General features: G+C 49.8%; 1 protein-coding gene across 1 annotated transcript in view; it reads right to left on the reverse strand.

Annotated features, from left to right (window-relative positions):
* LOC309653399 (protein WWC3-like) overlaps positions 1–16,688 on the reverse strand; it is a gene marked incomplete at its 3' end in the record, with an annotated part of 40,698 nt that overhangs the window by 13,684 nt on the left and 10,326 nt on the right. Inside the window, 10 exon segments of the mRNA XM_082448021.1 lie at positions 743–908; positions 2,041–2,192; positions 2,616–2,780; positions 3,651–3,843; positions 4,914–5,000; positions 5,708–5,782; positions 6,664–6,776; positions 6,778–6,785; positions 11,308–11,852; positions 12,675–12,764. Of these exon segments, the coding sequence (XP_082304147.1) occupies positions 743–908; positions 2,041–2,192; positions 2,616–2,780; positions 3,651–3,843; positions 4,914–5,000; positions 5,708–5,782; positions 6,664–6,776; positions 6,778–6,785; positions 11,308–11,852; positions 12,675–12,764 (1,594 nt within the window).

The following is a 16,688-nucleotide window of genomic DNA, read 5'->3' on the forward strand; positions in this document are numbered from 1 at the left end:
TTAGGAGGAATGTGTCATGATCTTGAATTAGTTTTCAAATGATTCAGAAGGAAAAAGAAGCCGGGTGCACACACACATATATACAAACAAAGAATGGAAATGTGAAGTATTAACAAAAGTGATTAGGGTATAAGTTAAACGTTGGGGAAGGGGGAAATACCAAAACTGCATCCCATGGCTGCTTACACTGATTTGGGTCAATGACTGTAAAAGTGTTACAAAGTAGAACAATCACAATTATTGGCAGCCTAATCCAAAATAATTATTCCTGATGTAATGCCCTTTAATCCACTTTAGAAAGATGCCAAGGGAGGGACTGTATGTCCGCATTTGTTATGTGCTGAATAGTTTCAGAACAAAGATTTCCTCACTGGAGATACGGTGATGGGCACAACTAGGATCGGGTGAACAGAAGGGCCAAAAGGATGCTTCGCTGTTCTTAATGTCACAAACGGAGAACAACGACAAGCGTCCAAAACCTTGGGGACCCATGAAACACCCTGAGCCACACGCGGCCCTGAAGAGGGCACATGAAGCAGTAAAAATCCACCCCTTTTAGTTGTCCTTTCCTTTTAATTTAAAGTAGACAGACGCTTCCATGGTACCTGCTGTTTACAGATCTGAGGCCACTCACTTCAATTCCCTAGCGTAGGGCACACAGCCCCTCCTTCCAGGGCAGCGTCTGGTGCTGTGCGGCAAAACATCAGGGGCTCCGCGAAATCCTTTGTCCTTTTCTGCTTACCTTCAGAGGTGGGGGCTGAAGTTCCTCGGGGCCGTAAGGGTCTGCCTGGCCAGCAAACGTGTGTCCGTGGATGGAGCTGACAGCAACGCAGCAGGGCTCTGGGTGCGGGGGGCTGGTCTGGGCGCAGCTGCTACAGCCACTGTCCACCGAGTCGGCTTGCCAACTCCTGAAGGCGGGCATGGCAAAAGCCCCCAAGACGTTCATCAGGGCACTGACTTTACTGCTGCACCCAGGGCACAGCAGCAGAGATGCCCCATATTTGCTTCCAATGACCGAAGACGGTTGCTTTTCTCATAAAATGAAAGGCAGTTCTGTTTCGTGGGGAAGACAGAGCTACAAGGCCTTTCATTAAGAGGGTCCGTCTGTCTGTATCGCCCAATTGCAGCCGCTGAAGATGCCAGCAGCCCGGAACCCTCTCTCCCCGAGCCCTCCCAGCCTCCTGCCCATCCCTGAACACACACCCTTCTCCCCCTCTGCCATGCACTTTCCCTTCCGAAAATAAATTCCTCTCGAAAATAAATCCAGAGAAAGCTATTAGGAAGAAGTAGCAAGCTTTGGAAACATGATGCTCTTTATGGAAAACCGTGGAAGTAAAGCAAGATGAAAGTTCTGCCAGAAGGGACCCACTGGGAAGCGATTCACTCGCCGTGCCTGCCCATCTGAGCTACTCCTCTATTGCAGACACGTCTGCCCCACCCCGAGTCAAGCGTTCACCCACGGGCTGCTCCGGGGAAGAGGTAAAGGGGCATCGTATGATTCCATTTACAAGAAAGGCCCAGCACAGGCAAATCCCTGGAGATGGCACGCAGACGGGCAGTCGCCAGGGGCTGGGAGGACCAGGCGGACTGTTAATGGGTATGGGGTTTCCTTTCGGCATGACGAAAACGCCCTCAACTTGAGTGTGATGTTGGCGGCACAGCTCTGTGCCTGCGCTACAAACCAGCCAATTGTCCACTTAATGGGTGAACCATACAGTAAGGAGATTATATCCCAATAAAGCAGTTAATAAAGAAAAAGGCAAAACTTAAAGGGCCCTATTGTATTCAATCCGGGCAGAGGGAGTCCCTCACCAGTCCCCCTCTTTGAGAGAAATTCGGGGAACAGAAGGAAAGGTGAAAAGCCTGTGCGTAGAGCTGGGGTCAATGTACTGCCCTCGTGCAGACTGGTGTACAATCCCCCGTGAGAATCCCGACTTCTGGGCAAAGGTACCGAAGAGTCGCCGCACACACTCTACATCGCGTTGTGTCTGATGAACATCCCGGCTGCCTCTCCCCTGAGGGGCTGCTGGCCGCGCGCACCTCTCGGACACGGCCTCGGCCTGCTCCTCCTTGCGCTCCATCTCCAGGATCTCCTCCTCCATGTACTCCAGCTTCACCCGCTCCTCGGCCAGCTCTCTCTCCACCGCCTGCAGCTGGGCCGTGGTTCTCGCCAGCAGCACCGTCACCGCGTCCTACAGGACGAAAGGGACGCTGCCAAGAAGCAGCCGAGGCCAGCGGCGTGCGGGTGGCAAAGCGGAAAGCGGGCACGTGCACGGCCCATGGGGAGCATCCCTGCTGCCGGGCTGGTGGCCGTCCCCGGCTGCTCTCCAGCAGGAAGCAGCTCACCCCCGGTTGACAGCAAGACGGTAACTTGGCCTTACCATGTAGCTCTGAGGACTCAAATTTTAAAGCAACCAAAGCATCACTCATGATCATGAACGTGTTGTGTTAAAGAATATTACCATGAATGGCCACATACATCACTACAGTCCGTTTTTATTACTTCCCTGGAAACCCTGCTTCTTCATCGCCACTGTGTTCTAAGACTAAGTCTACACACGTTTCTTACAAACAATGTCCCCAGGAAAAGCCCGTCTCAAAGCCAGGCCACCTACTGTCTTTCCAGACGTGGTGGGTGCAGGGTCCTGGAAGTCGCTGTGTCCCAGCTGCTCGTCCTCCCGCCCGGGCAGCTCGGGGCCGGTGAACACCTGCACCGAGTACCAGCGCAGCTGCATCTCGCTCGAACCATCGTAATCAGCCAAGTTAATCTGAGCAATGCCCTGCGCGGTGTTAAAAAAAAAAAAAGGCAGAACAGACCCTGAATGACTGCACCTTAACAACCAATGGGCATCAAGGTCACCCTTTAATCTTTTTTTTTTAATTAATTAATTTTTTTTTTGGCTGTGTTGGGTCTTCATTTCTGCACGAGGGCGCTCTCCAGTTGCGGCGAGCGGGGGCCACTCTTCATCGCGGTGCGCGGGCCTCTCACTGTCGCGGCCTCTCTCGTTGTGGAGCACAGGCTCCAGATGCACAGGCTCAGCAGTTGTGGCTCATGGGCTCTAGAGCGCAGGCTCAGTAGTTGTGGCTCACGGGCCCAGTTGCTCCGCGGCACGTGGGATCCTCCCAGACCAGGGCTCGAACCCGTGTCCCCTGCATTGGCAGGCAGACTCTCAACCACTGCACCACCAGGGAAGCCCACCCTTTAATCTTAAGCAGAAAGAATGGAAAGTATTTCATTCTTACTAACAGGACTAAGGTAAAATGAAAGTGGTGTTAAAGTGGTGTTGGAGGATGCTAGGGAGGATGACTCTCATGTTGCTTATTCAGCTCTATTAGAAACTGCTAGGAAGGGGAGAAGGACAGAGAACAAAAGGTAACTCACAGTGAAGAAAGTGGAAACTTCAGGATTGGATCTCACCCAGACTCTGGCCTATATGTTTCCTCCCTTGCTGATTTTAATCTGTATGTTACTCTGAAACAAACTGTAACCAAACAGAAAAACAGACAGAAACTGAGGAAGAGAGACAGGAAGGAAAGCAGGATTGAGGCAGAAGACAGGAGGATAGAAAGACTGATGTCAGAGACTGACAAAAAGAGACGGGGAAAGAGGGGTGGAAGGTAGGAAGGAGAGGGTGAGGAGGGCACCGTACCAGCAGTTCTTCCTGCAGCTGCGGATTCACTGAGCACATGTATAACTGAAGGGACTTCAACATCACCATGTTTGACTGCACAGGGATTTTGAAAACTTCATTAAACACCAAGGGGGCTTTCAATTCCAGAGCCTTAGAGCAGAATGTGTTTGGTGTGCCGGGGTCAAGCGGAGGCAAACCGACGCGGATGTGTCTGGAATCGAGACAGGGAGAAAAAAGCATGGACCACGTACACGAACACCCCTGTATGTTACCCTTTGGATGTGAAGAGGTAAAACTGCAAAGTCCTTTGGAAAAAGTCCTTTTCTCAACCAAAAGAGAGGCCGAAGAACTGACCTACCTTTGGAGAGAAAAAAAAAAAAAAAGGAAAAGAAAAGAAAAGAAAAGAAATCAGCAAAAAGAAAACATAAAAATCAGGAATTATAACTTCAGGGGGAGTCAAACAGACTTTCTGCTTTCAGCACCTCTGTGGCAAAACATCTGCACTGATCTTTTCACGGCCCCCTGGCTCCCTCTCCAAGCTCTGCCTGCCTTGCCTCTCAGACTGCTTGCCCACCGAGGCACCCGCCGGGCTGGGCTCCCGGCCCTATCCACCCCCAGCACGGAAGCCAGCACCCAGGAGAAGCTCCAGCATCAGTGGAGTGAAGTACACCATCAGGGCGAACCCTCAGCCGCTGAACACCAGGCTGCTTCCTAGGCCTTCGGGAGGCCAGTTTACAAAGACGACTCACGGAAGGGGAGGGCACCGTCGGGCCTGAACACCCATCACAGGTGGGTTCACCCACCAGGGTAAGTGGGACCTCACACCCCCATCGGGCACCCATCTCCCCACCGGAGACAACACAGATTTCCTTCTCCCTGCTCGGACAAGGATGCCTGATCCCAGCCTGAGGCCTCTTCAGGCACCTCATCAGATCTCAAGAGCCGAGTGTGGCTGTGTCGCCACCAGCCTTGTGAGCAGGATGGACGTTTTAAGCCCCAACGCTGCCGATGACGGGCACCCGGCACTTTGTCAGCATGGCCACGGCACATAACCAGCCTGGCTCCAGTAACTCCACCTGCCGCAAATAATAAACCAGCCTCTTCTTAAAACTTACAGTCCTTTAGATTTCAGACAGACATTCCCTGGCGTTTTATTCTAAATTCAGGTTCCAACACAGTCTTTTCCCTCCCCAAACTGCCACGTGCAGCAGGTCAGCCAGTGGTGCCGTGTGGAGGAGGGCCCGGGGGGAGGACACGGCCCCCACTGGCGCGGGAGCTTACATTTTGCAGTCTTCCTTCACCACCAGCCCGGCAAAGTTCTTCAGTTGGAGCACGTTCACGAGGAGACACTTGCTGGCACTGTCGTGCCTAGAAAATAAAATGCACGTTCACAGGCTGCAAATGCCCCACGGTGGAGAAATCCTGCTTGAACTACCGCAGTGGTCCTCACCCCACCCCCAGGGGACCTGTGCAAAGTCGAGAGACATTTCTTACTGTCACACGGAGTGGAGTGGGAGGGCTACTGGATCTAGTGGGTGGAGGCCAGGGCTGCTGCTCAACACCCCAGAGGGCACAGGGCGGCCCCCAACCAAGAATGACCCAGCCCGAATGTCACGAGTGCCGAGCAACACTAGGATGACAAGAGTGAGCAAAAGAAAGCTGCTGGGATGTGAACATCCTGCCTCGTTCGCCTGAACACTGCTGGTTGCTGCCTTCACAGACACTGCGGCTAGAAACCAAAACGCTTAGTGTTGCACAGCACCTGGCTACCCCAGCTCCGGCGGGAACTTCCCCGAGGGCCTGACCGTGCCCATGGGGTGACAGTCCCCAGCTGTGACTCGGTGTTGGAGGACGGCAGTGGAGCCGCTCGTGCCCATCTCTCCTTCCCGCCACCTCTGTCCCTTCACCTGAGACCGCTGAGATGGGCCCGGGGGTCCCCAGGCCAGGGACAAGCAGCCGGATCACGCGGGTCCCCCCACGCCTACGGGCCTGTGTGTGGAGGTGTGAGTCGCCGGGCGGGCCCCAATCTACCCGTCGTCTTTACGAGCAACAGGGAAGGAGCCTTCTGTACTCACAAGAATCCAACATGGATCTGGGGCCCCTCGTTACCGCAAGCATCTCCAGGCACAGGCTCGTCAGCGTCCTCACTCCTGAGCACAACAGGAAAGGCACCGTGTTATTCCGAGGGGACCTGCTTACCTCGGGCTCCGCAGAAGCTCTCTCACACTAGGGGCGCTTCTAACTGAGAAGGGCTTTATTAAGTTGCGACATAAATAAATGCTTTAAGTGACTGACAGGGCACGGCAGGTCCCCAGGATCCATGACGTCACCTCCCAGGGTACCTGCTGACGAAGTGGCCTTTTTGAGAAGATACCTCTCAAAACCACACGTGATATTCACGACAACGTTCAAAAACATATACTTATAAAGCTTTGCAGGGGGGACTTCCCTGGTGCTCCAGTGGTTTAAGACTCTGTGCTTCCACTGCAGGGGGCGCGGGTGCGATCCCTGGTCAGGGAACTAAGATCCCACAAGCTAAGCAGCGCAGCCAAAAAAAAAAAAAAAAAAAAAACTTGGCGACAAGTGAAATGCATACAGATATCTGAGCTGAAAAAATGACATCAAAGGTCTCAAACAAAATAAAACCCACAAGGGGTTTTGTCCTTGCAAAGTGATTCCTCCAGCTAAGGAAGGGGAACGGGGGGGAACATCCATTTCTAGCGAACGTCCTTTCTAGAAAAGCAGGTCTCTCTCGCACACTGGTTCTCCTTTTCCGGCTCTACTGGGCTCATGCCTTCCAACACCCAGGGCCGGAGAGAAAGCAGTCGTCCTAGATGCCCGAAGCCAGGCCAGTCCCCAGACGTCACCTGGGAGGAGATGGGGTCCATGGGGACGCTAAGGGCCCCTCCCGCATGGAGAGAAGCCAGAAGAGCTGCACCCCAGACACACACAGAGTGTCAAGCCAGACAGGTCTCGGCAGGGGTGCCTTTTGGGAAGTCAGCCCAGGGAGGCAAGAAGGTCAGCTTCTAACATTTTGGTGGCAGGTTCAAACATGCCGCTGTCGCTGGCCAGTGAGTAATCGGACAGGCAGGCAGACACGCAGCACGCTCTCCGCTCCAGCCTCTGGGCGCTGTCTTCTCGGGGGGGTCACCACTGCAAGCGAGAGACACGGCCGGGCTCAGGAGGCGACAGCGCGGGAGCCCAGCGCAGAGCAGAGACAAAGGCACAAAGTGGTAGAGACAGGCCAGCACGTGTGCAGATGTGTGTTTACATGCGCTCTGCTCCAGTCTTTTCTTATATTGGAAAATGGAAGAAACAGGTTTCTGGCTACTTCTTTAAAAGCTCTTTAAATGATCATCAATCTCCTTTCACCTCCTTAATGAGCGCACAGGTCAGAAGGTGGCGGGAAGGCCCTTGGCGTGGCCCTTTGAGAGAGCGTCACACAGGAAGCCTGGGAGAGAGACTTCGCCTGCACGCGGATGGCAGCGCGCTCTCTGAGAAGTGGGAGGGGGGTGTTTCCTTGACGCTGCTTGGTATTCTCCATACTTTATACAAGGAACATAGGCTACACTGCTTTATACTCAGAAGACAGAGTTTTTAAAAAGCATCAACTAACCCCCAACAAAATGGAGTGACTTTCAAGTCAGAGGACACAGAGGCACCCAGACTCGGCCTCTGCCGACGTCTCCGTGACCCCTCTGCCGCTCTAACTGCAGTGTCCTCCTCAGCAGCCCTGGGGCCAGGCTGGCTTCCAGAACTGTCTCCTGGGATTAGAAAGGACCATCACTGGGCAGCTTATTTTTGACTCGTATCTATTTTAACCAAGAGCCCAAGACAACCACTGACATTTTCCCTGTTATCATTTCATCAACTCTTTCTACTCCTTCCCTCACAGCAACAAGTTTCTTTTAACAAAAGCAACAGAAACAGGCATGCCGTCTCCCGCTGCTAAATGTGGCGACGGACACAGGAACCTCAACACTTTCGAGAGAGGCACACACGGTTAGAACACAGGCTTAAAGCATGACGCCCCAAAGTGAGCCTCACTCCAGCATCATGATGCCTCTTGTTAATAATGCAGGCCCCTCTGGTCTCTCTATGTTCTCCGGCCATCTAAGCTCTAGAAATTGAAAATCTAGACATCTGTGCACCCTTGACACCAATGACCACCTCTTTTCTTTTTTTTTTCTTTTGGCTGCGCTGGGCCTTCTCTAGTTGTGGTGAGCGGGGGCTACTCTTCATTCCGGTGCACGGGCTTCTCAGGGCGGTGGCTTCTCTTGCTGCGGAGCATGGGCTCTAGGCATGCGGGCTTCAACAGTTGCAGCGCATGGGCTCAGTAGTTGTGGCACACAGGCCCTAGAGCACGTGGGCTTCAGTAGTTGCAGCTCTGGGCTCAGTAGTTGTGGCTCGCGGGCTCTAGAGTGCAAGCTCAGTAGTTGTGGCGCATGGGCTGAGCTGCTCCGTGGCACGTGGGATCTTCCTGGACCAGGGCTCGAATGCGTGTCCCCTGCATTGGCAGGCGGATTCTTAACCACTGCGCCACCAGGGAAGTCCCCAACCATCTCTCTTTTCAGCCAAATTATTATTCACAGCAACAATTAAACCCAAATATATTCATCGGGATACTAAACAGGGCTGTGGCCTTTGGTCTCACGATGTTAACGGCAGACAAAAGCCGACCTTTCAAAGGTCTGCAGCGCCCAGTGTGGGGGCCACTGGCTCTGCCTCAGTCAGGGGCAGAAGCTGGCTCCGTCCTGGGGTGGCCGGAGGCACCGATTCTCAGATCGTAGATGACGACTCCCAAGTCCAGCTCTGCTCGTCACCCCCACCCCATGGAAGGACCCAGAGCCCCCAGCTCTGAATTGCAGAGAGAACCCCTCAGTTTGCTGCATGGAACCCCAGCAAACACAACAGCTCACTACTTCCATTCCCAGCCCTGACACTCGGCCTTACACGCTTTTAAGGAACACCACAGAACAATCCAGGTAACTTCCAGGCAACCCAATGGTGTGACTGACAAAATTTCTCTCTCACTGCAATGAAAGTGGATGAAGAGAGAAAGGAAATGGGGGAATCAACCCTCAGTGATCCTGGGCTTAGCACATTCACGGAGCAACTGGATGCCGGAGTTGACAGAAGGAGGTACGGTCAGCACTTGCCCTGGGTGAGAAAGAAAGCACGCGGCACATCCCACAGTACACACCGCAACCGTCTGCTCTTGGGCGTCAAGGCAACGAGACGGAAAGTGGGGAGCAACGCCAGTGAAGTAAGGAATAAACAAGCTTCCACACATTCATTTCAGAAACCTCTGACCCTTCCATCATTGAACACAGACACACAGACACTGAGACCTAAGGACAGCAACGCTGCTTGACAAAAGGGAGGAAAGTATAAGGAAAATCACACCGTGGGCGAAGCTGCCAGCTGGCATACTAAAATAATGAAAGCGTTAAAGTCTGGGGAAAAAACGCACGGAAGAAAAAAATACGTCAAGCTCTTAGAAAAGTTCTTACACAACTTTCATAGCCAGGATGAATACCGTTCAAACGACCACAACAATAACAAGAGCAACTATTGAGCTACATTAAAGCACAGCTATGAGCTATGCCCTTCTTGACCACACCCTGACCATCCTAAATACATTGATTCACTGCACAAAGATGTGGCACAGCCTGACCAGCCAGGCGAAAGAGAAGTCCAAGGTCACTTACAGTGAACGTTTCTGTCGAGCCGCAAGAGAAAAGAGATTAAAAAAAAAAAAAGCACAAAGTGAAAAAACTGTAGAATTTAAGCCAACAATTTTAAACAGGGTATGAATGTAATAAAAAACATCAATAAACAGATGAACAAGGTCAAAATATTTACGGACTTATATTAGCAAATACCAGTGGGAAATGAAAATAGGAACGGATTTCAAAATCATGACACATTTGACTTTTAAAATGTGGGGAAGATAAAATTGTAGTAAACATGTAAAAACTGATAAAGATGACAGTTTATTTCCCCACTCCCCTGCCCCACCTTCTGTCCCCTCAGGTTGATTTAAAACACAATGGACAATTCTGAATTTTATGTTACTAAAAATTTTTCTCGCTAAAGCTTGCTGGAGTCAAACTTAGACTGTAGTGTTCTTAGTCAGACTGGAGAGTGGAGGGGACTACGTGACCTCGGGCGTCATAAATGAGGGGTGGGGTTAATATAACGAGCATTGAGATCCTCGCCAACTTTATGAAGCTGCGATGACTCTAGGCTTCATAAGAATCAAGGCAGGCAAGGAGTCACCCTGTGTCCATGCCTGAAGCTGCTCACCCAACCCAGCCCTGCGAGAGCACTTACCAAGACCCATTCACTAAGTCAGGTACCTCTAGTTTGTATTCTACTCTGTGTCATATATGAACGCACCACCAGGTGGCAGTATCTGACCACACCATAAGCAAAGACCTCCCAGTCTACGAAGCTTGAAGCACTATAACATCCACCACCAAGTGGTGGACGAAAAATAAAGAAATCAGCATCAGAAATTAAGTCAGCTCTTCTCCTTCCCACCCAGTCTCTCCCCTGGACCTAAAGGGGTCCTTAAATCTTTTGCTGACTTTGTGTATAACTGGATTGATACTTCTATATTTCGGACTGTTTGCCTAGGGAAAAGAAAAGTTTGCACAGGGAAAAGAAGAGTAAAGGCTGGACAATAAGTGAAAATGGAAAAGTTTTAAGGAAAGTTTGCAAAGGGGAAAGAAAAAAGTTAGACAATAAGTGAAAATGGACAAAAGAATATGGGTATAAAAAAGAACAAAGTAAATGCAGCTTACCTATGCATATGAACTATGGAAATAATTCCTACTGGGATGTTGAAATAATGTATGAGCAGCATTTGCAAACAAAAAAGATAGGAAAACAATGGAGGTGCCAATTAGCCAAGGGACTGATTCAGAACATAGCTGGTCTGTCATTAGATATGGAAATGCTAAGAGAAACTAGTACTGTGTATATAACCCATGGGTAACAAAATGGTGTATTTGTTGAAGAGCAATGGAGCCGAGAGTCAACCAGATCTAAGGGTGTGCCCAAGGATATGCAGTTAGAGTTGAGTAGGCAAGGATTTGAAGAGCACCAGAGAAAGTAATTTGGTAGAAATGACTAATTCTTACTGGGACAACTTCTGAAATCATGCAGAATACTGTCATTTCCTGTTTGACAGAATTAAGTCTTCGAAAATTCCAGGAACAAAGGATGACGAGATGAAGTCACAGGGCCAACGTCAGTACACATTTCTGCCGGGCCACAGCCAGACAGCAGTCCCAGGGCTGGTCTGAGGCGGGCACACACAGAACGTTGCATCTGGGCACACGCCCTGGAGAGTTCATGAAGGCCCGAGTACTTCTTTAGCAGCCTCCGAATGTGGAGGAACTGTCTCATTTTCGACAATTAAGTATATTCTGAGAACAAGCCAAATGCCTGGGAAAGCCTACTCTGCCAGTTTCCATGACATTTCAAGGACCCAGGGCAAAAGCACGCAGAACGAGCGGGCGTGCGGGCCTCCTCTTGCCCTGGCGGGTCCTAAGCCGAGGGCTCACTAGGCCACAGCAGAGCCAGCCGGCTTCCGTGCGGCTTCCTCCCTGAACTCGAGACCTTTGCTCCCCGCCCCGGGGCACCCACCGGACCCATCAGGACGTACGTGCAGCCGTGGGAGCAGCAGCCGCTTGGGGTCCTCGCTCGCGAGGTCCTTCCCCGTCCCCGGGGCACCCGTGCGGCGGCAGGGACGCCGCGCCCGGCGGGTCTTCGTCCCCCAAGGTGGAGGCCTGAGCGCGCAGCCTGTCCAGGGCGCCCAGGCCCGCCACCTCGAAGGCGTCCCCGAGCTGGGCCAGGGGCGAGTCTCGCGAGGCCGGGAGGAAGGGCGTGTCCAAGGGCGAGCTGCGCGGGGACAGCGAGGACAGGGAGGAGCGCGAGGACAGGGACGCCAGGGACTGCGGCGTGTCCAGGGAGCGCCTCTGTTTGTGGAGGCGCGCGGGGCCTGGGGCCTCTGCCGAGGGGGCGTCCCGGCCCAGGGAGTCGAAGGGGACGAGGTCGAAGCGCAGGAGCGGGCCGCCCTCGGCGTCGGGCTTCTCGTACTGCGGGAGGCCGTAGATGTTGGTGAAGCTGACGGAGCTCAGGGAGCCCCGGCTGGAGGCCAGGGAGCCGCGGCTGCTCCCCGAGGAGACGGTCAGGGTGCTGGCGGACAGGCTGAAACGAGAAGAGCAGCCTGGAGCCCGCGGCTGGAGCCTGCTCGTCCCCACCGCGAGCCGAGCCTCCGGTCTGCTCCACGAGGAGCAAAACTCTGCCTCGGGCCCGTTCACCCGGCGCCTCTTCAACACCTCGGAGCGTTTTAAGACACCCCCGTCCCCACCCCCGACCCTTCGTGAATATTTCCTTTGTTTCTTTGATTGTCAGTAGAGAGCAGTAGTTAACGTCAAGGGCTCTTGTTCGAGTTCAAGTTCCAGCTCAAACTCAAGACTAGCTGAATGCATTTGATTTGGTCACGGGCTTTGCCCTTTCCCAGCCTCCCACCTTCTCACCTGGCGCTGGGATGATAGCGGTTCCTGCCTCAAGGCACTGTGAGGAGGAAAACTGAGAAAATAATACACAGAAAGCCCTTAACACTACACTTCACGATACGGTAAGTGCTTGAAAACTGGAGCTCTTACTGAGCATCCAAATCTGATTTTAAAGATATTCAGGCCTAATTAAAATGAATATCTTAAAAAATAATAATTAAAAGTGTATGTGTGCATCTATTAGATGGACGTATACATTCCTGATGCTGTGAGTTACAAAATCCTTCGATAAATCTGAGTTAAGATTCATTACTCTGAAGTCACACTTGGTTCTCCTCATATTCCTTGGGTCATATATAAGCAGCTCATCTTAAAAATATCCTGTCTTCACTTTCCTGTCCTGTGCTTACAACCACTGCAGGTTCTAAGTTCTGGGAGAGAAAACCAGGGGCGCTATTAAAGCGTGAAGTTCACGGCCACTATGTTATAAGATGATAATCAAGTTACCTACCTTTGTAACCGGGACTGGAGATAGGATATTAGGCAGGTGGCTTCTTCCAGCTGCATCAGGAGACAGTTTCTTTTTTCCTGAAGTAGAATCCTGTAGGTACAAACACAGTCCACTGGTGGATTTCAAAGATGCCAAGTATATTTTCCTAACAAGAAATTCAACTCTATATTCCACCAAAACAGATTAATGACTATCAGTTCTAAAAGCACACCTACGTCACAAGTTCCAAGATAACTGTTTTTTTGTTTGTTTGTTTTATTTCGCACTGTACCTCTAGAATCCTGAACAGTGCGAGTGATCCACACTAGAAGTTGGATGTGTGATAGAACAGATGTGTGGATGGATGGATAGAGAGATAAGATGGACGGATGGGAGGATGAGTGGGTGGACAGGCAGGTAAATAGACAGACGGATGGGAATCCAGCAGATGGGTTCAAGTGCAGAGCTCATAGAAATCTACTGGATTTCCTTGGAATAAATCTGATTCCCTCATCCTAGGCCCTCTTCCAGGCAAAAAATAAATGCAATTCTAGTATCTAGAGAATAAAAGATCACAATCAAATAAAACAAAATATCAACTGTGTCTCTAGATCATGGGTTGGAGGTATATATTTCTTCTTCCTTCTGCCTTCTTCTACTTCATAATTTTCTAGAATATTTTTCTCCTACTGTAGTAAGCCTACTGCCGAGACTAGAGCCCTGCACATATAGTAAATAATTGTTGAACAGAGGGGACTGATTAATCTTGCCTTTATAACGAAAGACTGATTTACAAATCAAAATGATTGCATTTTGACACGTGGCAGTGGAAAGAACCCATTAAACAAAGTTTTCCACCTGTTAGGGAAGGCAAAATGCTCAAGGAGAGGACACCAGAAGGAGGTGAACTTTGGCAGCAGCCAGAGTTACAAAGTTTTGACTATTACTGATAAGCAAAACTGGTATACCACTAATTTACAAAATGGAAGACAAGCTACTCAGAATTAATTCAAAGCCTGAATGATAAACACAAACTGTATCATACCTTCGTTTCTCTTAGATGGAAACAGAACTTCAAAATGTTTCCATGTAAAGCTCTTGTTTTATAGTAAAGACACATCATTCCTTTATAATTTAGCATGCAGGAATCACAGTACTTTCTGACTACTCAAATACCTTCTTAGCAAGAGCAAGTGACCAAATTTAAATCTGAATAGTAAACGAGTGGTTTTCCAGGTGTGGTCCAAGGATCAATGGGGATCCCAGAGACCCTTTTAGGGTGTCTAGTAAGGCTCCATTTCTCAATGACACATCCATATGCAGTCAGATTTTCTTCATGTACCTAATCAAATTGACACATCACAACACCTGGTCAAGCAGCTGTCTTCCACTAAGTAAACCACTTGCCAAAACTGTAAAACCATACCACTCTTCTACACAATTATTAAAAATTATTTTTTATAAAATAAATTTTTCATGTTAACATATAATGGGCGTTATTATCACATAATAGATGATAAATATTTTTAAACTTCTCCATTCTAATGTGTCAGCCTCCGCTGTACAACAAACTAAATCAGCTACACACACACACACACACACACACACACCCACACACACATCTCCTCCCTCCTGCGTCTCCCTCTCACCCTCCCTATCCCAACCCTCTAGGTGGTCACAAAGCACCAAGCTGATCTCCCTGTGCTATGCAGCTGCTTCCCACTAGCAATCTATTTTACATTTGGTAGTGTATATATGTCCATGCCACTCTCTCACTTCATCCCAGCTTACCCTTCCCCCTCCCCCTATACTCAAGTCTATTCTCTACGTCTGCGTCTTTATTCCTGTCCTGCCCCTAGGTTCTTCACAAACTTTTTTTTTTTTTAATTCCATATATATGGTTTAGCATATGGTATTTGTTCTTCTCTTTCTGACTTACTTCACTCTGTATGACAGACTCTAGGTCCATCCACCTCACTACAAATAACTCAATTTCCTTTCTCTTTATGGCTGAGTAATATTCCACTGTATATATGTGCCACATCTGCTTTATCCATTCATCTGTTGATGGACACTTAGTTTGCTTCCATGTCCTGGCTATTGTAAACAGAGCTGCAACGAACATTGTGGCACATGACTCTTTTTTTTTGAATTATGGTTTTCTCAGGGTATATGCCCAGTAGTGGGATTGTTGGGTCGTGCGGTAGTTCTATTTTTAGTTTTTTAAGGAACCTCCACTTAGACATTTTAATAGTGTAAAAATGTTCTAGAACCAAAAACCTCGAAAATGCTACAGTAAATTCTTCTAACTATAGGCTTTTAAAGTATCCATTTCCCTATAACATTTTAATATTTCGGGAAAATATTTTAGGAATGTCTTGTATAAAATAGAAATAACTTTTAAAAAGCAATTCTGAAGTTACAGTGAATGAAATCTTTACGGCATAAGGCAAGAGACATATTATCTAACACAAAAAGCACAGTATGATTGCCCATTTCAGGATGGCAACATGGAAAGATCCTGAACTCACTTCCTCCTACAAACACGTTGAATCTACAGATACATATGGAACAGTTTCCTCTGGAGAAAACATAAGAACTGGTGGAGTGACCCCTTCACATCAGGCAAATGAGAGGAGAACACACTGAAGTAGGTAGGAAAGGCTGAGACACAATTTTTCCATACCCAGCATGGTGACCCACGATCAGTAGGGAAGTCAAAACCAAGAGCTTCTCCCTGAAGAGCCAAGAGTTTGAACCCCACGTTGGGCACCTCAACTTTTAAGGCCTGCACCTGAGCGATGAGCACCCAAAACACATGACGGACGGCTGGTGGGGCTGACACCCACAAGACCTGCAGCGCTGTGGTGAACTAGAAGTCCTTAAGGGACCCCCACGTGAGCTCATCCACCCCAGGGCCCAGCGCAGAAGCATCCCTTTGAAAAGGATGAAATGGGTGAATTTGCTAATTTTAAAGTGTTGGTCTGAGGGGCAGAGGGCTGGCTGTGATACTCTCTGGTGATGGAGGCTTGGGGGTGCCATCCTCCTGCTTTCCCTCTGCCTTGCTAAATCCAGTTTGTACCACATTTTTCCTTTCCAGTGGGTGCCATCTTTCGTGGTGTCCCTTTGCCTTGCTAATGCCAGTGGGCACCCTATTGGTTTGCTTGTTTCTTTTCTTTTCTTTTTTTTTTTCTGTTTATTTCTCCCCACCCCTTTTTCTGGGTGCCATTTTTATGCTCACTCTGTGTTTTAGGTCACCTGTATCTCTAGGAGGGGGCCTTCTACACATATCCTGTACCCCAATTTTTATGTGTGGTAATGAGGTTTTTGTGGCTGCCCCTTGATTGCCTGGCTGTGGACGTCAGGAGTCTTGGGTGTCTGGGTCCCTCAGGACAGTAACATTTGGAAAGACAGTTCTTGGCAACCTACCACTCGCAGGGCACTGCACAGACAAGAGACTTAAACCCAGCCTTAGTCTTTCTGAGAAAGAGGACTGTTTGCTTGTCCAGGAGCTTTAGCTTGAGGGGAAGGCTTCTGGTGTGACACACTTCTAGAGGTCTGTGGAGTTGCTCTCAGGGAACAGAGGCTGGAGGACAGGACCTTTGCACTCTCCCTCTGCTTTGCTTCAGCTTGCTTCTATCTGCCATAAAGGACCTTATCTGGTGCCTCAGGTTTTGTGTCTGCTGCCAGGGGACACCTCTACATTGTTTGGCTCTGGCGGCCAGTGGTGGTCAGTGGGTCCCAGAAGACGGTGACCAATGGAGGAGAGTTCTTAAACAGCTACCATCCCAGAGCACAGCAGGAGGCAACGGAACAGGGACCTAGGTCTTTCTGTGAAAGACACTGATTAGCTTATTTTCATGGCTACGGACTGAGGGGCAGGCTTCTAAATTAAACACACATCAAAGGGCTAACTGTAAGCCTTCCAGGGACCTAGGAAAGCAGGTGCTATCTTTGAGCTCCCCCTCCAATGCTCCAGAGTGCTAGACTCTCTTGGAGGAGAGCTCTTAACACGTGTCTGGTGCCCTGCTTTTG

This window comes from Balaenoptera physalus (assembly GCF_965194825.1).
Source record: "Balaenoptera physalus genome assembly, chromosome: Y".
Taxonomy (NCBI): domain Eukaryota; kingdom Metazoa; phylum Chordata; class Mammalia; order Artiodactyla; family Balaenopteridae; genus Balaenoptera; species Balaenoptera physalus.